This window comes from Hemiscyllium ocellatum, chromosome 9 (genome assembly GCF_020745735.1).
Source record: "Hemiscyllium ocellatum isolate sHemOce1 chromosome 9, sHemOce1.pat.X.cur, whole genome shotgun sequence".
In the NCBI taxonomy this organism is placed as follows: Eukaryota; Metazoa; Chordata; class Chondrichthyes; order Orectolobiformes; family Hemiscylliidae; genus Hemiscyllium; species Hemiscyllium ocellatum.
The window spans coordinates 45,950,084-45,974,987 of NC_083409.1; the positions used below are offsets into that span (position 1 = coordinate 45,950,084).

Genomic DNA, 24,904 nt, shown 5'->3' on the forward strand with positions numbered 1-24,904 from the left:
CCGAAGATGCACCTACATGCCAACATTTTATGCTCCTATACAAATGCTTCCAAGTTTCTAAGCATCAATAAGTTACAAATTACACACCTTTTAATATCCTACTTTCCTATTCTTGTGACCAGAGCTAACAATCTCACATTTTCCCAACTATATTCCACCTCCCACTTACATCTATTGACTTAATCCATTTATAGTTCTTCGCAGACTCTTTATACTCTTCTTCCAGGTTGCATTTTCATCTAGTTTTGATACGTCAGCAACCTTAACTACTTTAGTCTCTCCGTCTAAGTCATTAATGTGCATTTTAGATAGCCAAAACCACAGCACTAATCTCCATAGCACTCCATTAGTCACAACCAGTGAACTTAAAAAGTTCTGATCTCAGCTTTTTCTCTAGGAACTGAACCTTATGCTAAAAGAATCACTCGAATTCCATGAATCTTTATCTTGTTCATTAACTTTTTTCATAGCAATTTACCAAATGACGTTTGGAAATCTAAATATACTACATTTATACATAAAATACATTAGTGCTGCACAAACATTCAACAAAGTCATACATAAAAATGCAACTGTCCAATCGGTCAGCAAACCACAACAGTTCTCTTAGGAGTACTCTGATTGTGCTGAAAACCAACACTAATGTTATCATGAACAGCTACTTCCAGATATCAAAATAACTGGTTTGTGGCCAGTGCATCAGGTTGATACTCCAGGAAGTTATAGTACAAAAAGGAATGTAAAATGGCCTTTGCTCAATTTGTTTGTTAAATCTGGTTTATTTTATGGAGTTAAAGTAGAATGAAGGCAAAGTACTTCACCAATGGACAGGAGGAAGAAAACAAAAAAACATTCTTCTCGACATTCAAAAACAACATTGGCAGAGGCCCTGGGAGCCAGCCAGTTCAAAAAGACATCTAAAATTCTATTACCAGACTCTCACATTGCACAAAGTTCCACTCACGCACATATCCATACTATCAAGCTGTCCTTATTAACTCACATCACTTCCCAGTCTGCTCACAGCTCAATTTTAAATTTTATATGAAGTGGTAATTTTTAAAGGGATATCTTTGCTCAGATTTTAGTTAATATCATTTAAATTAAATCAACTAAATTTAAAAATTCTCAATAATGAACAAATATAATTAAAGAAACTCGGAGTGGTCAACCACAATCTAAATAACTCAATGCATCAGAACAATCTATGGGCAATAATTCTGATCCAGAATAAAGATCTTCTTGCTCACAGTATGAGATTTTGAAAATTTGTTTATGGGATAGGGCATCACTGACAAGGCCTGCATTTGTTTCCATTCCCTACTTAATATATAAATAATGATTATAATTCTGTGTTCATCAATAAAACTATTCACCCTGTTGTATTTGGGGGTTATTTTTGGTGATACTGACCTACTGAAAACTGTGTGCTTTCTCAGATTGATGCTAATAGTGTTAGCTTCCTGGATCATCATTGAAAGCTTCATGGACCTCCAGTAGGAATTATCTGAAACACAAATCAGGGAATAAATAAGACATCAATTCTTTATTATCATGAAAAATGCATAAAAGGATGTTTAATATATAGATAATTCTACAAGTAAAAGGAGCCAAAGAGAGAGTACAACTGAAACACAACTTCCATACTTTGTATTTCACGCTAAGTGAGACATGGTCAACATTCATTTGTGTTATCGATCATGCTATCAGCAGGTACAAACTGATGAAGCCCTTGAGGAGTACAAGGCTTTTTATGCATATATTAGAAGAAAGAGTGTAGGAAGGAAAGGAGTAGGCCCACTCAAGCACTAAATAGGGAAGTTATGCGTGGAGCCATAGGAAGTGGGAGAGATCCTTAATGAGTATTCACCAAGGAGAAGGACATGACTGATATTGAGATCAGGAATTAGTTTGTGAATACTTTAGACAATATTAATATATTGAAGGAGGAAATCTACCTTCATGCAATTTAGGAGACAAGTCCCCAGGGCCAGATAAGATCTCTCCCAGGTTACTGCAAGAGGCAAGGGAAGAAATAGCTGGGGCATTAGCAGATATCTTCACATCCATTTTGACCATAGGCAAGGTTCCAGAGGACTAGAGATTAACCAACGTTGTTCCCTTGTTTAAGAAAGGAAGCAGGGATAATCCAGGAAATTATAGGCCAGTGAGCCTGACATCTTTGGTGGGGAAGCTCTTGGAGAAGATACTGAGGGTCAAGATATATGCACATTTGGAAGAAAATGGACTTGTTGGTGACAGGCAGCATGGTTTTATATGGGGAAGGTCATGTCTGACCAACCTGACAGAATTTCTTGAAATGGTCACAAAGCTAATTGATGAGGGAAGGGCTATGAATGTTGTTTATATGGACTTTGATAAGGTGTTTGATAAAATCCCATAAGGTAGATTGGTACAAAAACTAAAATCACAGGGGATTTGTGGTGGACTAGCTAGATGGATACAAAGCTGGCTTGGTTATAGAAGTCAGAGGGTAGCAGTGGAAGGATGTTTTTCAAAATGGAGACTGACCACTTAGTGGTGTTCCACAGGGATCAGTATTAAGTCCTCTATATGTTTGAAATACATGTAAATGATCTGTACGGAGGTGTGGATAGTCTGATTAGTAAGTTTGCAGATGACAAGAAGATTGGTGGAGTTGCTGATAGTATTGATGATTGTGAAAGAATACAACAGGATATGGATAGGTTAGCATCTTGAGCAGAAAAATGGCAGATGTAGTTTATTCAGATAAATGCAAGTTGATGCATTTTGGAGGATCAAATTTAGGTGCAAATTATACTGTAAATGGCAGAACCCTTAGGAACATTAACATACAGATGGATCTGGATGTGCAGGTCCACAATTCCCTAAAAGCGGCAACACAGGTGACTAAGATAATTAAGAAGGCATATGGCATGCTTGCTTTCATCGACCAGGGCATGGAGCACAACAGTTGGCAAACCATGTTGCAGCTATATGAAATACTTGTTAGGGCACATTTAAAATATTGCAGTTTGATCACCACATTATCAGAAGGATGTGGAAACTTTGGAGAGAGCACAGAGAAGGCTTACCAGGATGTTGCCTGGTCTCAAGGGTATTAGCTATGAGAAAAAGTTAAAAAGACTAGGTTTGTTTTTTACTGGAAAGGCTGCAGCTTGGAGACCTGAGAGTTCTACAAAATTACAAGAGGCATAAATAGGGTGAATAATCAGAGGTTCTTTCCTCCAAGGTTGAAGTTTCAATTACAAGGGGTTGCAGGTTCAAGGTGAGAGGAGGAAAGTTTAAGGAAGATATGGCAAGGGAGGTTTTTATGCAGTGGTAGGAGCCTGGAGTGCACAGCCAAAAGAGGTGGTGGAAGCAGCCATATTGATGTGTTGATGACATTTAAGAGGCATCTGGATGGTTAGATGAATAGGGAGGGAATTGGTGGATATGGACCGAATACAGGGCAGAAAGTTTGTTTTTTAGTTCAGTTAGGGCATGATGATTGGCTTGGAGGGCCGTAGAGCTTGTTCCTGCTCTGTACTTGTTTTGTTCCTTGATTGCTTTTTTGTTCTTGTGTGATAGTTTTTGGGAAACATATATATGGACACCCAAATATTTTTGTTCTTCCACAGTTCCAAACTTCCTTACCAACAGAATCATCCAATTTGCCCTTTCTTGCATTCAAATTGGATGACCCCACAATTACCCACACCAAATGCATCAGCCAAAGTTTCTCCAAATGCTTGTAACTTGCTGCTTCCATATTCAAGGATTGAGAATATGTGGAAATAAATTACCTCTGGGACATTTGGTCTTTAAAATCCAAACTACATGTTAACTTGTTTTTCTTTGGTACCTTTCCAGCCTCTATTGACTTACTTTTCACCTACTAACTATATATCTTGCCACACAAAAGCAGACTTGTGTCTACACTGTAAGTAAATACGTATGCAGGAGTTCTATAAGTCATCTGTTGACATAGTGGGTGGGGAGGTCAAGAGTGACAGAGTGAAGGAAATGAAACAGAGGAAGAGGGATTTGAAAGCAAATTCAGGAATGAATGATAGTACACAAACATACATAATCCTTGTTTTCTCCCACCTCCCAGCAGAATTAAACCATTCAGCCCCTCATGCCTACCTGCTCCACCATTCAAAAATGGTCAAGGCCAAACTGTGTGTTTCAAATTGCATAGATGTCTAATAACCTTTGATTCCCTTGCCAAACAAGAAACTATCTACCTCTGCCTACAAAATGTTTAATGGCCCCACCTTTAGTGTCTTTTGAGGCAGAAAGAGTACCAAAGTCTCTCAACATTCGAGACAGTAAATTTCACCTGATCTCAATCTTAAAAAGACAACCCTAAGTTTAAAACAGTGCTGCCTAGTTCTGGACTCACCCACTAGAGGAAGCATCTTTTCTATATCTGCCTTATCAAAAATATTCAGGATCTTACGCACTTCAACCACATTACCTCTCAGTGTTAAAAACCCCAGTGGAAACAAGCCCAGACTGTCAAACGTATCCTTACATAATAACCAGCTTATTCCACACATCAATGTAGTAAACCTCCTCGAAAGTGCCTCCAAATCATTTACAGCCTTTCTCAATAAGGAGACCGAAACTGCACACAGTATTTGAGATGTAGTCTGAATATTCTGCATAAAAGGATTACGACATCCTTACTTTCCTGGTCAATTTTTCTTGTAATAAAAAGTAGCATCCCACTAGCTTTCTTGATTATGTGCTACACTGAACCTCAGAATCCTGTAGTTATTCTTCGTGCAGTAATATTCTATTTATCATCCTTCCTACCAAAGTAAAAAGCTTCACAACTTCTAAATTATATTCCATCTGCTAGACATTTGCACACTCAACCTAACTATATCCATCTCAATTTAATTATGTCTTCCTCACAACATAACTTGTGCCTATCTTTGTGCTGTCTCTGAATTTAGCTACCATGCCTTTGTTCTCTTTATCTAAATAATTGATGTAAATGTAGAGGTCAAAGCACTGACCCCTGTGGGACTCCACTCATATCCTGAAAAATCAGACAGAACAATTTCTGTGTGCTCTCTTCTTTCTGCCAACCAGCTAGCCAAATCTCCTATTCTTACTAAACACAATAAGCTTTTATTTTCATAACCTTTGATGTGGCATCTTATCAAATGCCTTCTGGAAATTCAAATACAGTATATCTATTGCCTTTCCTTTATTCATAACGTATGCTACTTCTCAGGAGAAGTCAAATAAATAGGCTAAACATTACACCCCTTGCACAAAATCATACTGACTCTTTGCAATTACTTGAGTTTGTTTGTTAAGTGCCCTGCATCAAACAACTCCATGATGATTCTAAAGTCTTCTCCATGACGGACAACAAACTAACTATCCCAAATTTCCCATTTTCTTCCTGCCTTTTTAAAATAGAGGGGTTATATTTGCTACTTTCCATTCTTTTGGAACTTTTACTGAATCAAGGAAATTTTGGAAAGCCAACACCACTATACTCATTAGCAATGTCTTTTAAGAATCTAGCTTTAGCCAAGCTGGACCTGAGACTTGTCACACTGCAGCTCTATCAATTTGCTCAGTACCACTTTTCTCATGATTGTAATTCATTCTTCCTCTCTCCTTTCCAACTCCTGATTTACAGCTATTATAGGTATGATTTTTGTAATCTCTTCAATGTTTGTTCATTTCATCCGTATTTTCTTATTTTCTCCTGTTAAATCCCCTGTTCTTAATACCTCGTGAACCAAAACTCACTTTACTACTTCTTTTCGTTTTGAAGCAATTTTTGCTATCCATTTTATATTCCGAGCTAGCTTCTTCTCGTACACTAAATTCATCATCTTGATTACTATTTTAATCATTCTTTATCATTTCTGTTCTCCATGTCCAGAGTGCCACTTAATAATTGCAAGTAACAGCAATGGGTTATAGATCAGAGGCAAGACGGTTTGAATTCCACTAATTGAATTGGAGAAAATCAACATTAATTCATTTAATATGGTGAGTTAATGCTATGATCCCACATCTCTGCCAGAGTGCTAACCTCAAGATATAGGAAGAGTTTGGAAGAATCTGGGCCGGATGCTGGCAGGTGGGACTAGATTGGATTGGGATATCTGGTCGGCATGGACGGGTTGGACCAAAGGGTCTGTTTCCATGCTGTACATCTCTATGACTATGTGTAATACTGATACAAGGATGAATCTCCCATCAATTTTCCAACAAGCAGCTGATGACTGATAGAAAGAATTCCAGAAAGAAATTTATTGCTCAAGTAACTTATGATGTGAAACTGTCGTTTCATATTTCAGAAAAACAACATACCTTTACATAAAGTATTATTTTGAGTCTCCTGTCTCTTTCTTTGTTCCTTCTGCATTCTTTCCAAATCTTTTGTCATCTTTCTCTTCTCTGCCTCCAGAGCATCCAGAAATTTTACATGGCGTATATTATGATCTTCTAGAGCCTTTGAGACAAGTTTAAAAAGTTAAGTTTTCTCCAAAACACTCAGCGCAGGATTGATCAATCCTAATTTGCATTGACACTTCTTAATTTCATTGACATAAACATAGTCTATCTGCAAAACACAAAGAAAATGTTTCTAGGAGGATGTGATAAACTCCCATCTCTTGATGCATAAGTAAGGCATCAATGGTAATCAACTGATGGATACAAATGTTGAAATTAGGTCATCAAGTCTAATTGCATGGCCAACAGGACCTTGGCTAGGCTAGTAGCATCCACAAAAGAAAATAAGCCAACTTTAGAACATAAACAACATAAATAAACATGTAAAAAAGACTTTTGAAAAATCTCCTTGGCAGTCACGGAAGCATGGTGACAAGACAACCCAATCTTGAGGGTTTTAACTGCATACTTTCTCAGCAGAACAGAGGACAAAGGCTTAGGGAGAGAGAGCAAGTCAGGGCCTCCCATTATTCACTAATGATTTAAAAGATCATTAGTAAATAAAAAGTTCAAGTTGCAAGACTGCAGGCTTCTACCACAGATCAATATTTGATGTTGTCACAAAGTTAGTCTCTTTTTTTCTGAAAGCTGTTCCTTTTCTCAAGGATACAGTGTCCTTGGCTTTTTTCAGAGGGGTAATGAAACGCTCCAGGTGCCAATTAGACTGGTTTGGTACAGAGATTAAAAGGGTATTGAGAGGCCTTTTTGTTTATATGTAAACAGATAAGACTTCAGGCCAAAATGGTCATGTTTTGGAAATGACCAGTATAATAAAAGGGGAGTGGTCAGCTCTCTCACTGAGCAGTTCAGTTTAGTCCAGAACTAGTTAAGAGTTCAACAATGAGCTTTGCGGAAACCCTCCTTCTCTTTCTGCCCTTCTAACTTTAACCTGTAAGCATCTATTCCATTTTTTTTTAAACTGTGTTTTAGGGAGCTTTGTTTATTGGATCTGTTGCGTGTATTCAGAACAGCATAATTTAGTCCAGTTTGGATAAACTGAGTTCTGTAGAGTTCTTTATTCTGTTCTTTGTGCTTCATTGTGTAATTTTGTGAATACATTTCTGTCGGTTTTAAAACCTAGTAGTCAACCTCACTAACTTACTCCGGGTAATTTTCACTGTACACTCACCAAAACAAATTGCAAAGTTATGGTCTGGGTTGCCTGCTCAAGAATGTTTCGAGTGCTCTGGCCTAATCCATAACAGATTGGGGGCTCTTTGCAGGAGTGGTAGGTGCTAGTGTCTTTATTTTGGGTGTTGGTTTGGTTGGGTAGACAAAGCTTGGGATAGTAATGGCCTTTTCAATCATCAAAAGTTTTCTGGAAGTGGATGCAGTGACTTTGGAAGTGTAAAACGTGAATAAGACCAAGCTCCAGGAATTAGCTGAGAAGCTGGAATTGAAGCTGCCTGCTTCTGTGAGGGAAGGAAAGATCATTACAGCAGTAGTTCAGCATTTAAACTTACCGGGGAAACCATCAGAGTCTATAGAGGTTGCAAGAATTTGATTGCAAATGAAGCAGCATGAGTTAGAGGTGAGAGATAAGGAAAAGGCAGCAGAAATGAAACAGTTTGAGTTACAACTAAAAGCAGAAGAGAGGGAAAAAGAAAGAGAAGCAGAACAGAGAGAGAAAAAGAGAGCAGCAGACAAAAGGGAAAAAGAGAGAGCAGAAAAAGAAAAAGAGAGAGCTTTTGAACTTTAAAAACTAACACTTAAGAAGGAAAGACAGCTTAAAAGACTGGAGATAAAGGCTGAAGCTAGCCTTAGCGACCTCCTATGGAAGATCAGAGAGTTAAAACAGCAAGGTTAGCAACTGAAGTGGCTGGTGATTATGAGCTGGTCCATAAAACACAGTTTGGCTTCCAGAATCAATTTCAGTCCATGAGGGATAGAAATTAGGGCAAAGAGAAATCCTCACGTGGAAAGGGAAAGGTAGATCTCAGTGGAGATTATAAGGATAACTTATCATAGGGTAAAAAAGAAATTCTTGAGTGGGACAAAGTTAAAAAGCTCCAGTGTTTTCATTGTAATAATGTGGAACACACAAAATCCACAATGCTGGTGGGCTAGGAGAAAGCCAGACAAGCCTGGGAGTTTTGTTGGACTAGTAACAAAAAGCATAAGGGAAGTTAGACAACTACATCAGAGTGTACAAAATGATCAGAGGTTAATTAAGGAGGAAGTGCCAGATCTGCTTAAACATGTACATGCAAAAATAAAGTTTATTCACATAGGTCAGGAGTAGCAGGTAGAGGTTACACTATTGAGGGATACAGGATCCTCAGTCTGGAAAGCTGAAGGACGAGGAGACTATTGCTAGAAAAATATACTGGTAACAGGAATTCATGGTGACACAAAAAGTGCTCAATTATGTAAAGTGAGGCTAGAGAATTCAGGGAAGAGTGGAGAATTCATGGCAGGAGTACTGGACAAACTCTCAGCTCCAAGAATACAACTTGTCCTTACAAATGATGTAGCTGGTTCACCAATAGGTGTGCTACCTATTCTAGTTGAAAAGCCAATGGAAACATAGGCAACTGTAGTCATGAAGGATGTTTATCTAGGAATTTTCGCTGATTGTGTAGTCACAAGATCACAGAGGCACAAGCTGAAGCAGGGGAAATTAAAGGCCCAAATACGGAAGCTGACATAGCTTTATCCAAGACTTTTTTTGACCAGGTAAATGGCACAGAGCAGGAGCAAATAGGTAAACATGCAAGTATCTTTAGCTCTAAGCAGATTGAATTACAGCAGAAAGATGAGAATTTAAATTAATTGTATCAAAAGACACTTACAGAGGAGAGTGAATGCATCCCTGTGTTATTACTGAATGAATAATGTCTTAATGAGGAAATGGAGACCATCACACATTCAAGCAGGTGAGAAATGGGCAGAGATTCATCAAATTCTTCTGCCAGTAGGGTATAGAAAGGAGGTGCTACAAGTGACACATGAGCTACCACTTGGAGGTATTTAGGGGTGAGGAAAACAGACTAAAATACAAAGACATTTTTACTGGCCTGGACTACACAAAGATATAATTGAATTATGCCAGATGTGTTATATATGTCAGCTAATCGGAAAACCACAGGCAGCAATAAAACCTGCACCTTTAATACCTATTCCAGCATTTGAGGAACCTTTCACAAGAATCTAATTTAATTGTGTAGCTCCCTTACCTCAAACAAAAAGTGGGAATAAGTATTTATAAACAATAATGGATGAGTCAACTAGATTTCCAGAAGCAATCCCATTATACAACATCACAGCAAAAAGGGTTATAGAAGAATTACTCAATTTTTTTTTAAGTAGATGCGGACTACCAATAGAGAGCCAGTCAGGTAAAGGATCAAACTTCACATCCAAACTATTCAAGGAAGTTATGGATAACTTGGGAATAAAGCAATTCAAATTTACTGCATACCATTCAGAATCGTGGGGAGTGCTCGAGAGATGGCATCAATCACTAAACACCATCTTGAGGACTTATGGTCAGGACAATGCAGATGATTGGGATAAGGGAGGTTCATTTGTACTTTTTGCAATCAGAGATGCATCGAATGAATCGAACAAATTCAGTCCATTTAAATTAATATTTGGGCATGAAGTAAGAGGACCGTTAAAATTGATTAAGGAGAAATGAATAAGTAAGAATTTGGAGACCACCCATTTGAACTGTGTGTCAAATTTTATAGAACAATTAAATAGAGCTGGAGAATTGGCTAGACAGCATTTAAAAGTATCAAAGTGTACAATGAAACAAGAAACGGATAAGAAATCACATATTCGCAATTTTGCAATTGGGGATAAGGCACTTGTGTGACTTCCAGTAACAGGTGAACCTTTAAAAGCAAGGTTTAGTGGACCTTATCAAATTAAGAAATTGAGTGAGGTGAACTACTTGATAAGGACTCCAAATAGGGAGAAATCTCAGTGTGTCATGTGAATATGCTCAAAAGGTATTTTGATAGGGAAGGAAAGCAAGAGGAGAAGGTGTTAATGATTACAGCACAGAAGGAAGAAGCAAGTTCAGAAGATTCTGAATTGAACATTCCTCAAATCGAATTGGACGCTGAGGAAGTTGTCAAAAATTGGAATAAGTTACTGAGTTACCTTCCACAAGAAAATTGAAATGACCTGAAAGAGTTATTGCTATCACGTGGGGAAATACGCTGAAATAAATTGGGAATTACTAACCTAATTGTGTATGATGTAGATATAGGAGATGCTGTTCCGATTAAGCAACATCCTTAGAGGCGCAACTCTCTAAAGTTGGCACAGGTTCAGAAGGAGATAGAGCGCATGCTCCAAGATGGCATAATCAAATTGAGCGACAGTGACTGGAACTCACCCATAGTCATAGTGCCAAAGCCAGATGACATCCAACGGTTATCTTTGAACTGTTGCAAAGTCAATGCCATTACAAAGATTGATGCATATCCAATTTCAACCCTGTTGGAGGATTGTGCCGAAAAAGTGGGACGAGCAACTTACATTTCCAAGTTGGACTTGCTCAGAGGCTACTAGCAAGTCAAAGGCAATTTCGGCTTTCGTAATGCCAAATGGACTATATCAGTTCAAAGTCAAGCCATTTGGTATGAAATACGCTCCAGCTACTTTTCAGAGACTGACTAATAAGGTCATTGTCGGATTACCCAACTGAGTGGTGTATATCGATGACCTGGTGATTTTTAGTCACTGGTGGAAGGAACATTTCCAGCATTTATCAGACTTGTTCGATCGACTTTGGAAGGCTGGCTCGGTGGTAAACCAAGCTAAAAGTGAATTTGCCAAAGCCCAAGTCACCTTCCTGGGCCATGTTATTGGACAAATGGCCCCACGGAATGCAAAAACAAAAGTAATTGGGGAATTTCCCACACCGTCAACAAAAAAAAGCAGTATTTCAGTTCTTGGAATTGAGTGGATTTTACCCAAAGTATTGCCGCACTCTAGCATTGTGGTTGCTCCACTCACAGAATTGTTAAAAAAGGGCAAGATGTTTCAGTAGACAGTGGACTGTCAAAAAGCATTTGACAGCCCAAAAACTGTGTTAACCACTGTCCCAGTATTAGCCACACTGGATTACACGAAGCTTTTCAAGGTGGCTATTGATGCCAGTGATGTGGGTGCTAGTGCAGTGCTCCTGCAGGAGGATGACAAGGGGATAGAAAAACCCATTGAGTATTTTTCCAGGAAGTTGAACGTTCATCAACAGAAAAAGTCTCTTTCTCCACTGTTGAATTTAAGTTTTTTGTTGGCATAACAACATCTCAGTGTTTATATTACCAGGAATGCATCTGAAACAATCGTATACACTGATCATAAACCAGCGCCATTTGTGGAAAAATTTAAGGACAAAAACTGCCAGACTGTTTAGATGGAGCTTGTTGTTACAGCCATTCAATTTGACAATTGTGCATGCAGTAAATCGTGAAAACGTGATTGCCGATGCATTATCAAGACTCAAATGATACATAGGTGTTTAGTGGTGGGTGTGCCATCGCCTGAATTTACATGTGGTTGTGCGTGTTTGCATGTTTATAATTACTATAGTGTATATGCGTGTTTAGACTACTAACCGGGTTTTTGAAGGGTTTTAAAAATGAAGCCATCTTTTGATATTGATGGTTCATTTTTTTAAAAAAGAGGGGAGGTATCACAAAGCTGATCCCTTTTTTCAAGAATACTGTGTTCTTGGTTTTTTTTCCAGAGGGGTAATAGACCGCTCCTGGTGCCGATTAGACTGGTTTGATACAGAGATTAAAGGGTATTGAGAGACATTTTTGTTTATATGTAAACAGATAAGACTTCAAGCCAAAATGGTCATGATTTGGAAGTGGCCTGTATAATGAAAGGGGAGTGGTCAGCTCTCTAGCTGAGCAGTTCAGTTCAGTCCATCTAGTTGGGAGTCCAACAGTAAGCTGTGTGGAAACACACTCTCTCTCTCTTTCTGCTCTTTTAACTGTTTTTTCAGGAGCTTTGCTTATTGGGACTTTTGTGTATATTCAGAACAGCATAATTAAGTCTAGTTTGGATAGACTGAGTTCAATAGGGGTTCTTTACTCTGTTCTTTGCGTTTCATTGTGTAATTTTGTGAATAAATTCTGCCTGTTTTAAAATCTAGTAATCAACCTAGCTAGCTTTCTCCAGGTAATTTTCACTGTACATCTACCAAAACAAATTGCAAAGTTATGGTCTGGTTTGTCTGCTCAAGAATGTTTTGAGTGGTCCATAATTTTGAGCGGCCTAGTCCGTAACAGTACCAAAATTAACCAATCTCAATGTGATGTACCAATGTACTAACAATATTGGAGGCAGGTTTGTACACTTGGAACCTACTCAATTCATTCTTCATCTTACTGTACCTGTTTGGTTGCTAAGGCTTCCAGCTCCAATCGCTTCCTATTCACTGCCACCGCTTGTTCAAGTTGCTTATTTACTTGCATCTCTTGTTTAAGCTGTTTTTTTACATTCTGCAGCTCCTCAATTTCTATATTTTTTTGGCTTTCCTTCACCTGAACCATTAAAGAAAGAAAATTTGAAATATTCTCAAATGGATTAAATGTTTTCACCTTCAAATAAGCTGGATGTAATGGAACAAAGCAAACAACATTCTACCAGATAGTGAATTAACATACAAACCAAGTGCCAAGATACATAAAAATAAAAGCAAAATACTGTGGACATTTAGAAATTTGAACTGAAAACAGAAAAGTTTAGCAAAGTTCAGCAGGTCTGACAGCAATGTAGGGAGAGAAGCAGAGTTAGAGCTTTGACTCCAAGACAAAGCTTTTTCAGAAGAGTTATTCCGAGGTTATCTCCAAATCAAAACATTAAATCTGATTCTCTCACTGATTTTTTTTCCTTGTTTTTATTGTTTTATGCCAAGATATGTGTCTGATTAGCCCAAACCAGTTACATAAGCTACTGTACACAAGAGCAATAAAGGATCTATGGCAGTGTTTTCACTGCTGTAATCACAGTTCAAAGTTTAATTAAGTACTACACTGCTTAAGCCTTGTTTTTAATGCACTACCCTCTTTTTCTCCATCCTCCAATATGATGATCACCACGTGATATCTTTAACATACATGGTTTCTCTATGAAGTATGTCTGAAAAACATTATCTTGTTCTTTCTGAAAAGCAAAGTGACATTTCAGATTCTTTTTGGGGTGATCAGAACAATGAGGTGCTTCTCATAAAATATATATGAGTTCCCTGACTGGACCAGGTTAACAGCCCCAGTCAGGGAGACCTGGGCTGACAGATACGAACAGGCATGTCAGAGGTTCTGTTCACTTTGAGAGCTGGCTTTAAAGAAGCCAGTGTCAAGGACTATGCACATGTAACTAAAGGGTGACCTAGTGACAGAGGCCTGTGTAGAGAATAGACCTGAAATTGTCTATTTTTATCTTTTAACATTGTACAATTTTCTAAAAAGTTACAAACATCCAATTGACAAAACATAATACTGTGTTTTAATGCAGTAATTTTCAAAATATGGATGCAACTGGCACTAACTCTCACAACTGCTGAAATTACAGCTGACAATACATTGTTTCACATTTAAACTCAAAGTAAAATAGCCTAGTCTTTATAATCCTCACACATCTACCCAGCAGAATACAGTTTCCTACATTTCACAACTCACTTCATGCACCAACTAGCAACACATCAAACAGCCACACAAAAAGAATGGAACCACACAAGAAAATTCAGCACAATACACACTTCATTCCAATTGTGTATCCTCCAAATGATAAAATGTTTCAAGCATATCAGTTACTAGCAGAAATTAATGCTGATAAACAATACATATGAGAATGCATTAAAAAAATTACCAATTCCTTTTCCAGTTCTTTTATTTTATTCTCATACAGTGATTTTTGACTAGATAACTCCTTCTGAGCCATTTCTTTTGCAACTTGGATCCCCTGCATCATTTCTTTTTTGGCTTGTAATCGTGCTTCTTCAATTTCAACTTCAAGTCTGCCAAAACAAAAAGAAAAAAAAGAGGAAGAACTAAAAAATAGAGAATCTAGAGCTGTGTAATTCCTCAACTTGATCATTTGTGTGATCATTTCCACGCATACCAATAATGTTATGAAACATGGAACTCTATAGCACAAAGAGTTTATTAAGCCCAAAACGGTTGCATCTCACTCTGTAAGCTCGATTCAATTAGTGCCATTCCACTGTTCAGCATAAAACCATTGACTTTCTTTTTAAACCTCATCAGTTTTCCTTATCAAAGTTCTTATGGATTCTATTTCTACTAAGGAACTGGGAGAGGATGTCATGTTCAATGTTTATTTTCTTTAACCTATTTTGCTTATCAACCTGTTCAGAGACATTATTGCACACCTCTGGAGCATGTAGGACTTGAACCCAGGCCTCTCTGTCCAAGGGTAGGGACACTACCATTGCTCCTTAAGAGGGCCTGCCTATCCTCAGCTTAAAAAGTTGTACCTAACCTCTCCTTAGATTCAAAATTAGCCCTCAGTACTGATTCAATCACTCGTGCAAGATTGCCCTAATCAAAATCATTCAAATGTTATCATTTCTATCCAATTCTCCCAATCGTTCTTATAAAAGAAAAAAAACTGTAGGCTTTTGTTGCATGTAACCCAATAACTTATGTTAATACTTAGTTTGGAGATAAGAAACAAAAAAAAAGAAACTCTGATGGGAGGAATGTGCTGTCTTGGCTTCACTTTCACACCATTCATATTAACAGTCCACATAGAGCACTGTTTTCCACTTCAATGCTCCACTATGGAGTGCACCGACACCTTACATTGTAATACAGCTTCCAGGCTATTTTGCACAGAGACAGGCACCCAACACATGCAAAGAAGCATTGGTACCCCAGAGCTCATTACTTGCTCTCTCTTCTTTTTTAGTGTCTTGTCCTTTCAGTCACAGCTTAAAGTCTTTCCATACTTCTGTCTCATATGGCTTTTAAGCACAAACACAAAGCCAGAGAGCTTGTGATGGTTGTCAGATTTAATGGTTATTAAAGTTGGGGAGTTGCACAGACAGATGAACATATGACTGTGCAGCACCATCCTATGTCAACGTAACATCTACAGCATGTGTCAGCAATTAACACAGCAAATATACTTCATACACTTTGGCCAAATCACAATATCACAAAATCAAAAAGAAGCAGTTCTTGGTCTAATCAAGGGTGACTAAAATTAGTCAGGGGGTCCTGTTATAGTTAGTCAAGGGCTGCATATAATCTCAGTAAAGGAACTTGGGCAAGATCAATCAGCAAACTGCCTTTATTCCCAATCAGCAAACTGGGACAGTCAAGGTCAGACTAAGGTGTAGGTCACAGTCAGTCCAGCAGATCTTGTGCTACCAATCCAGGGCTACAAAGCAAGTCAGTTAGGGTTTTGCTCAGAGATTAGTCAGGGAGTCACTCACCTTTAGGGCCCAGCCTTCCAAGTCAGTCAGAGGTGAGCCATGATCAATCCTGGATATCTGCTCACTAAAAATTAAGGGGGCTGTTAAGAGGGAACACCACTGTAGTAAGTAAAGTCTATTGTGAGGTTTGATGACAGTGTGCAGGGTGCTAAGGGTGGGAGGAGTGCATTGGAGGTCATGGGCTACCTGTAGTGGAGGGGGCGGATCGTTGACAGTCAGCACCATCCAAATTTCAATTACTTGAAGATTGGTCTTAGTTGTAGGGATGTTCCTTAATGAAGAAATGATCCTGAATAGTTTTAATACCCCACTGGATAACCATTCTTCTACTGTCATGCCCTATTACTAGGACCTATCTATTCCTCTGTCTCATAGTTGTGGGTATGTTTGCCGAACTGGGAATTTGATTTGCTGACATTTTGTCCCTTGTCTAAGTGACATCTTCAGTGCTTTGGAGGCTCTTGTGAAGCGCTACTGTACTGTCTCTTCTGGAATTTATTTAGTTCTGTTCTTGCTGCTTCTGGTCACTGGTTGCTCATTGTAGTGGCCGGTAAATTGGGTCTAGGTCGATGTGTTTGTTGATGGAGTCCGTTAATGTGTGCCATGCTTCTAGGAATTCTCTGGCTCTCCTCCATTTGGCTTGTCCTATGATCGTTGTGTTGTCAGAGTCGAATTTGTGGTCCTTATCATCTGTGTTTATGGCTTCTAGGGGCAGCTAGTCATGGTGTTCAGTGGCTAGTTGGTATTGTGGATGTGCATTGCTAGTTGTCTGTCTATTTATCCAATATAATGTTTCATGCGGTCTTTGCATGGAATCTTGTAAATTACGTTACTCTTGCACATGATGGATATAAGGTCCTTTGTTCTGGCAAGTTGTTGCCTGTTCAAAAGGGTTACCCCACAATGCAGCCTCCCAACATGCGAAGAGAAGAAGATGACCTCTACTTTACCAAGAACAGATATTTCCAAAACTTCATTAGCAGATGCCAATCAGACAAACAACGTGATGAGGACATGCCACAACCAAACTCACTAGCCATGCTATCTTAAATAAAAGACGTCCAGAACGGACAGCCAGACTTCTCTGACATGCAGGGATTTATGACTGCATGTAAACAGACAGCCATGCTCAAAACCAAAACTCACCAGAACAAAAGTCCCTATACCTGTCATATGTAAGACCACCGTAATTTATCAGATTCCATGAAAAGACTGCACAAAACACGACATGGGACAAACAGATAGGCAACTCGTAATCTGCATCCACAAACACCAATTAACCACTAAATACCATGACCAGCTGCCCCGAGAAACCATACACACAGATGACAAGGACCACAAATTCAACTGGAACAACACAATCATAGGACAAGCCAAATGGAGAACAGCCAGAGAATTTCTAGAAGCAAGGCACTCATCCACGGATTCCATCAACAAACACATCGACCTAGTCCCAATACACTGGTCACTACAACGAATAACTGGAATTAACAACCGGTAGCAGGAGAAACTGAACCATTAAACCAGAAGAGACAGTACAGCAAGTGCTTCACATGAGACTTCAAAACACTGAAGATGTCATCTAGATAGGGGATGAAACGTCAGCAAATCAACTTCCCAGCTCAACGAATATACCCACAACTACAGCAACCGGCACTCAAGCTACAAATCTTTACACAAACCTTGAACAGGAAGACTTCACTGAAAAGAATGAGAAGTGTGGAAGCTCACAACTGATGGGGTCAACAATGACAGCAAGGAAGAAATAAACATGAAGGATTGAGGATTTCTCTCTATTAATAGGTTGAGCCTGTGACTCACTCTACAGTCCAACCTGTATTGCTTTCCATCCTCAAATTAATCATAAATAAAGTATGAAAATTGAAATGGAAAATGGCTGCAACTACACTCAGAGTGGGCAAACTACACGTTAATTTCTGTCTGAGCACACAGGCTTTATTTGGAAGTGATGGCAGGCACTTCAAAAGCAATTCCATTATTCAGATATTTCAACATTACAATGCACTGCATCTGAAACTGAGTCAAGAAAGATACAAGCCTTGGTTACAAGCAATCTTGATCATGTCATGGGTCATTACTAATCGATCATAGTCATCTCTGTGAAGTAGAAGTAATCAGAATAAATCATCACTTAAAAGTGTTACTTGAGGTCCAGAAATTACAAAGACAATCCAAGGTGTCATTGTGCACTTTTGCACATAGTTGTCTTGTCATCCAAGTAAGCCATATAATACAAGAATGCTGCATTTTGGAGCAGGCAAGCTGAGTGTTACGTGTAGCTGCAGTTACAATGATAGTTGAACAGATGGGTAATGTAAAATAGCAAAGCATTCATGAACATGAGCTTACATTCATAATGAAGTGTCACACATACCACCGATGTGTCCTCAGAAGCTTTTTGTTTTTTCCTCTTCCCAGTACACACACTGTGAAGGGTATTCCTAAGTGGCAGCATTTAACCTGCTGTACTGCTGGGCTTTATATATGATGCCAGAAACCCCAGAATGTTCAGTCAGTGACTCCACAATAGCTCAAGCACAGTGCCATTAAGATGTGGTGCTTACAGAATGAAATGAGCAGCATAAACTTATGTGAGAAAAAACACTAGCACTCAGAAGCAAAACTTACATGAAACTCCCTGAAATTGGCACTTTACTTGAGTAAAATAAACCCTAAAATGTTTTCTCATGCAATAGAATGCTTAATAAAAATGGCACAACATTAAAATTAAAGCTAGATCATTTACGAGTAAATTCTGGAAGTGTTTTTCATGCAAACTGTAGAGGGAAAAAAAACACTATCCCCAAAAAAATACTTTGGATCAACTGAAACTGTCAATAAACACAGCTGGTACAAATAGAGGGATATGCACCAGAAGTGGATAACTTGAGTTCAAGAACAAATCAGAATGGATCTAATTGAAAGCCTTTTGAAAAATCTACACGTGTAAGTATACTTTCTTTTCCAATGCACGTTTTTCTTTTGTTTAAAACAACCTTATTAAATCTTCCAGATAGCAACTTGTCAAGGAGAAGCACTTGGTAAGGATGAAGCATCATCAGACATAGTGTTTTGCTCATTAACAGAGAATACAAGAAGAAACATATCCATCCCAACACTTAAAAGCTCATAATAACCTCATCTAGTGGCTGTAACTTAGAGAAGCCCAGAAAGCTACAAGTGGACAGAATCTGTGATTAAAAGATTTGATTATATGTTCTAAAATTAAAGACGATAAAATGCAATCCTATCATTGCATAAAATTTGACAATTTTAGAAAAATGATGCACATGCATTCACCCAAAACATTTTGACTATATAATTTACAAGCTTAAGTCAAAAAGATTACGTGCATCAAATTATCCTTTTTAATTTACTAACTCAAATTTCAAAATAGTTATCAGCATGCTGTTTTACCTTGCCTGTTGAGCTTGTAAAAGTTCATTTTTTGCAAATTCAAAATCTTTGGGACCATCTCCAAATAGTGCACTCCCAGAAGATGCTCGTCCATTCTGAACTTCCAGTGGATGATTAAATTTAAAGTAGTGATCACCACCCATAATCACTCTGTCCCCCTAGAAAATAAAGATTTATACTTGTAGCAAACATGAGTCAAATTAAATAATTTCAGACTTAAATTTCAACATTAAACAATCCTCCAGAGGTCTATTTAATAAATGTCATCCCAAGCTGATTACCTTCAGCCCTCTCCCTATTTCATCTCCCCTATCAAAGACACAATTTCTCTTGTTAAAAAGAATGAGCAACAAATTACTCCAAAGCTTCTCCATATATCTGTGATAAGCCAAACAGCCCATTTCAGTGAAATTTGGACATTTCTATTCAATATGCACGAACACAACAGATTGGCAAGCTTCATTTTCCTACTCATTTTAGATCAAACTTTTAACAATAATTTGAAAGTATAAACAATTGTGCTCAGTACAAGCTTTTAAACTATACAGAACCAATTCATAATATTGGTTTAAAAATAGTCAATAGCAAATCATAAATCAATTGTTTTCTCAGTAGTTGTATCACATTTTTCTATTTAAATGTTAAAATAGCTTCAACCTAATTTACCCTTTATATGCTAATCCTAAATTCACCTAATAGAAATTAGGTATAGATTAAAATAATTTCTACTCTCAAAAAGGAACTGAAATATGCCTCTGTCGTAACCCTGACCAGTAGGTACGATGTGCAATCTGTATGTAAAGCTGACAAACACAAGGAGTAAAAACATTAGTGGGGATTGTACAAACTGTAGGGGCGATTTTGGGAATTGATTGAACAAGAAATTGGAGATGTATGGAATAAAGGAACATCTGTAGCTATGAATGACTTTAATCTGCATGTGGATTGGGCAAATCAAATAACAATACCATAGAAGAGATGTAGATACTGTAGATTCCTGGTGTATACACATGTTTTTTTTTTGGACCAAAATGTTCAGGAACCCACGAGAGAACAGATCACCCCCCCTAGACTTGGCAATATGTAATGAGAAGGAAACTATTGGTAATCAAGTTGTGTTAAGCCCCTTGGGCCAAGCAACCATTACATCACAGAGTTCCTTATTCAGATAGCATAGTTGATTCGACAATTAAATCTAAGAGGCGGAAATTATGATGGCATGAGGCATGAGTTGGCTTTGATAGATTAGAGAGCATTATTTAAAAGAGATGATAGTGCAAAGCAAAGGCAACCAGTGGGATGGGTGAACTGCAAAAATTGTTTCTAACCAGTCTGGTTCAAACATGAAACAAAAAAAGGTGGCCAAATCGTGATTTAATAAGGAAAATTAGAGATAGCAGACAAATTAAGTGGCACAATGGTTAGCACTGCTGTCTCTCAACACTCAGGGCCCAGGTTCAAATCCAGCCTTGTGTGACTGTCTGTGTGAAGTTTGCACATTCTCTCATAGCTGAGCGGGTTCCTTCTGAGTGCTCTGAGCATCCCACCATCCACAGACATGCAAGTTACGCATATTAGCTATCCTAAATTGCCCAAAGTATTGAGAGGTGTGCAGGGTGGGTAAATTAGCCATAGGAAATGCAGGAAGGGATGGATCTGGGTGGGATGCTCTTCAGAAAGTTGGTGTGGATTCTACGGGCTGAATCACCTGTTTCCCCACTGTAGGGATTCTATGAAAAACAATCCAACAAGTCTAAGGAGTAGAATTCAGCAAAGGAAGACAAAGGAATAGATTAAGAAAGAGTAAATACAGTACAAGATTAAGCTTGTAGAAAACATGAAAGTTTCTATGCGTTCGAGAAGAGAAAATATTGGTGAAGACAAGTAACCTTTATAGTCAGGGACAGGGGAATTTATAATGGGGAACAAAGAAATGATTGACCAACTAAATATGTACTTTGGGCCTGTGTTCACAAATGAGGACATGTTAGAAGGGTTGGGGAGCACAGGACTTACCAAGAGGGAGGTACTCTTAGGAAATCAGTATCAGTAGGGCATCGGGGAAATGAGTGGGACTGAAGGTTGAGAAATCCACAAGCCCTGAAAAATTAATATCCCAGAGTGCTTAAAGAATTGGAGGAGAAAGTGAGGACTGCAGATGCTGGAGATCAGAACTGAAAATGTGTTGCTGGAAAAGCGCAGGAGGTCAGGCAGCATCCAAGGAGCAGGAGAGTCGACATTTCGGGCACGAGCCCTTCTTCAGGAATGAGGTTCGACGTTTCGGGCATGAGCCCTTCTTCAAGAATTGGGCCTAGAAATAGGTGGTCATCTTCCAAGATTCTACAGACTTTGGAATAGTTCCTACGGATTGTGGGGTAGCCAGTTTAGCCCCCTATTTAAGAATGGAGGCAGAAAGAAAACAGAAATATAGACTGACATGGATAGTGTGGAAGATGCTAAAGGCTAAATTAAAACATTTAATAGATAACCATTTGGAAAACAGTGACAGGATCAGACTGAGTCATCACGCATTTACAAAAATAAAATCATGCTTGACAAGTCTGCTGCAATTCTTTGAGAATGTAACTCGTAGAGTAGATGATGTGGAGACAGTCGATACGTTTTATTTGGACTTTCGGTAGGCTTTCAACAAAGTCCCACAAAATAAATTAATGTGTAAAATTAAAGTGCTGGAGTCATGGGTAGTGTACTGATATGATAGTAAACTGGTTGGCATACAGAAGACAGTAGGAACATATGGTTCTTTTTTTGTTTAGCAAGTAATGACTTGGAGAGTACTGCAGAGATCACAGTGGGCGGCACGGTGGCACAGTGGTTAGCACTGCTGCCTCACAGCGCCTGAGACCCAGGTTCAATTCCCGACTCAGGCGGCTGACTGTGTGGAGTTTGCACATTCTCCCCGTGTCTGCGTGGGTTTCCTCCGGGTGCTCCGGTTTCCTCCCACAGTCCAAAGATGTGCGGGTCAGGTGAGTTGGCCATGCTAATTTGCCCGTAGTGTTAGGTAAGGGATAAATGTAGGGGAATGGGTATGGGTGGGTTATGCTTCGGCGGGTCGGTGTGGACTTGTTGGGCTGAAGGGCCTGTTTCCACACTGTAAGTAATCTAAAAATATCTTCCTGAGCAGCTCAAGCAAATCTCCCTGCCAGTATATTAGTCCCCTTCCAATTTAGGTGCAATCTGTCCTCCTTGTACAGGTCACTTCTACCCCAAAACTGGTTCCGGTGATCCAAAAATGTGAATCCTCCTTCTGTACACCAGCTCCTCAGCCATGCATTCATCTGCTCTATCCTCCTATTCCTGCCCTCACTAGCTCGTAGCACCGGGAGTAATTAATAAATCACTTTTTTTTTGGTTTCGTTAGTTCAACTGATGGTTAGTCACTGAAACATATTTATATGAGGCTACATATTTGCTTTAAAAATGTAGGTTTATCACATGAAAGCAGAAGTATTTTAAAAGGTCATGCTATCCAAATATGGAAAGTTATTAGAAAGAGCTTATAACACACAGCAAAGTGAAGTTTTGATGTGTTTGCCGACACTATCCATTACACAGTCTCAAGTCCTAAGAGATTACACCACTATCTCATACCTCGAGGTTCTACTTGACTGATCCCTTACAGTTTCTTGGCTGTGGATGGTGAAGCCAATTTGATGAATCCTTTTGAAATATGGAACATGACATGAACTTTTCCACAAATCTGAGAGTTTAAGCTTTTCCAATTCTAATAACCTGCAGATTTCTATGCAAACTCTTAGATTGAAAGCTTTACCTACTAAATACTTTCTGAGTGATGTACTTCTCTGAAGTACCCTGGTGGAGAAATGAAACTTATTTCTGAGCTCAGCCCTCATCCCAGATTCTTCTGAACTGAAAACAAAATTGATGACCTTCAAATATTTATGATTTGGAGACACCAGTGTTGGACTGTGGTGTACAAAGTTAAAAATCCCACAACACCAGGTTATTATCCAACAGGTTTATTTGGAATCACTAGCTTTCAGAGCACTTCATCAGGTGATTGTAGCAAAAGTTTCCAGTGTGATGTAACTGAAATTATATATTGAAAAATATCTGGATTGTTTGTTAAGTGTCTCATCTTTTAGAATGTTGGTATCAGTTTTTTCATATGTAAAATCGCAAAACTTTTTTTAAAAAGTTACATTCTCAAGTGCACTTTAACAATTGTGGGCAGCACGGTGGCACAGTGGTTAGCACTGCTGCCTCACAGTGCCAGAGACCTGGGTTCAATTCCCGACTCAGATGACTGACTGTGTGGAGTTTGCACGTTCTCCCCGTGTCTGCGTGGGTTTCCTCCGGGTGCTCCGGTTTCCTCCCACAGTCCAAAGATGTGCGGGTCAGGTGAATTGGCCATGCTAAATTGCCCATAGTGTTAGGTAAGGGGTAAATGTAGGGGTATGGGTGGGTTGCGCTTTGGCGGGTCGGTGTGGACTTGTTGGGCCGAAGGGCCTGTTTCCACACTGTAAGTAATCTAATCTAATCACAGTGGTTCAGTGGTTAGCACTGCTGCCTCACAGGGTCCCAGGTTCAATTCCAGCCGTTCTCCCAGTATCTGCGTGGGCATGCTCTGGTTTCTTTCCACAGTCCAAAGATGTGCAAGTCAGGTGAATTGGCCATGTTAAATTGCCCATAGTGCTCGGTGCATTAGTCAGAGGGAAATGGGTCTGGGTGGGTTACTCTTCGGAGGGTCGGTATAGACTGGTTGGGCCAAAGGGCCTGTTTCCACACTGTAGGGAATCTAATCAAATCAATTTTAGAACTTCAGCCGTTCACTATATACATAAATGTTTTGGATAAGGGAACTAAATGTAATATTTCCAGATTTGCAGATGACACAAAGCTGGGTGAGACGGTGATCCGTGAGGAGGAGGAAGAGATGCTTCAGTGTGATTTGGACAAGTTGAGTGAATGCACAAACACATGGCAGATGTTGTATAATGTTAGGCTATCCACTTTGGGAAAAACGGGAAGGCAGATTATCTGAATAGCTATAAATTAAGAAGGAGAATGTGCAAGGACACCTGGGTGCCTTTGTGCACCAGTCACTGAAGGTAAGCATGCAGTGCAGCAGGCAGTAAAGTCAGCAAACAGTATATTGGCCTTCATTGTGACAGCATCCAAGTACAGGAGCAGAGATGTATTGCTGCAATTGTACAGGTACTTGATGAGACCACATCTGGAATATTGTGCAGTTTCAGTCTCTATATCTGAGGAAGGGTGTTCTTGCGACAGAGGGAGTGCAACAAAGAAATACGAGGCTATTCCTGGGATGGCAGGACTGACAGATAAGAAGAACTTAAATTGGTTAGGATTACATGCCTGGAATTCAAAAGAATGCACTGGGGTTGGGGGAGGGGTGATGATGGTGGTGGTGGTGGTGGGAGGAATGGAATCTCACGGAAACATATAAAATTCTAACAAGACCAGACAGGGTACATTTAGAAAGGGCATTCCTGATGGCTGGGGAGTCCAGAACCAGAGATCACAGTCTAAGGATCTTCTGATATCTTAGGACTG

General features: G+C 39.1%; 1 protein-coding gene across 3 annotated transcripts in view; it reads right to left on the reverse strand.

The window, feature by feature from the left end:
• The window catches only part of kif14 (kinesin family member 14), a 112,563-nt gene that overhangs the window by 42,586 nt on the left and 45,073 nt on the right, over positions 1–24,904 (reverse strand). For all 3 annotated transcript variants that reach the window (XM_060830203.1, XM_060830204.1, XM_060830202.1), the window contains exons 16-20: positions 19,346–19,503; positions 14,317–14,464; positions 12,840–12,989; positions 6,334–6,475; positions 1,414–1,507 (exon numbers count right to left, since the gene is read on the reverse strand). In XM_060830203.1, coding sequence (XP_060686186.1) covers positions 1,414–1,507; positions 6,334–6,475; positions 12,840–12,989; positions 14,317–14,464; positions 19,346–19,503 — 692 coding nt within the window. The remainder of the gene's footprint in view (positions 1–1,413; positions 1,508–6,333; positions 6,476–12,839; positions 12,990–14,316; positions 14,465–19,345; positions 19,504–24,904) is intronic.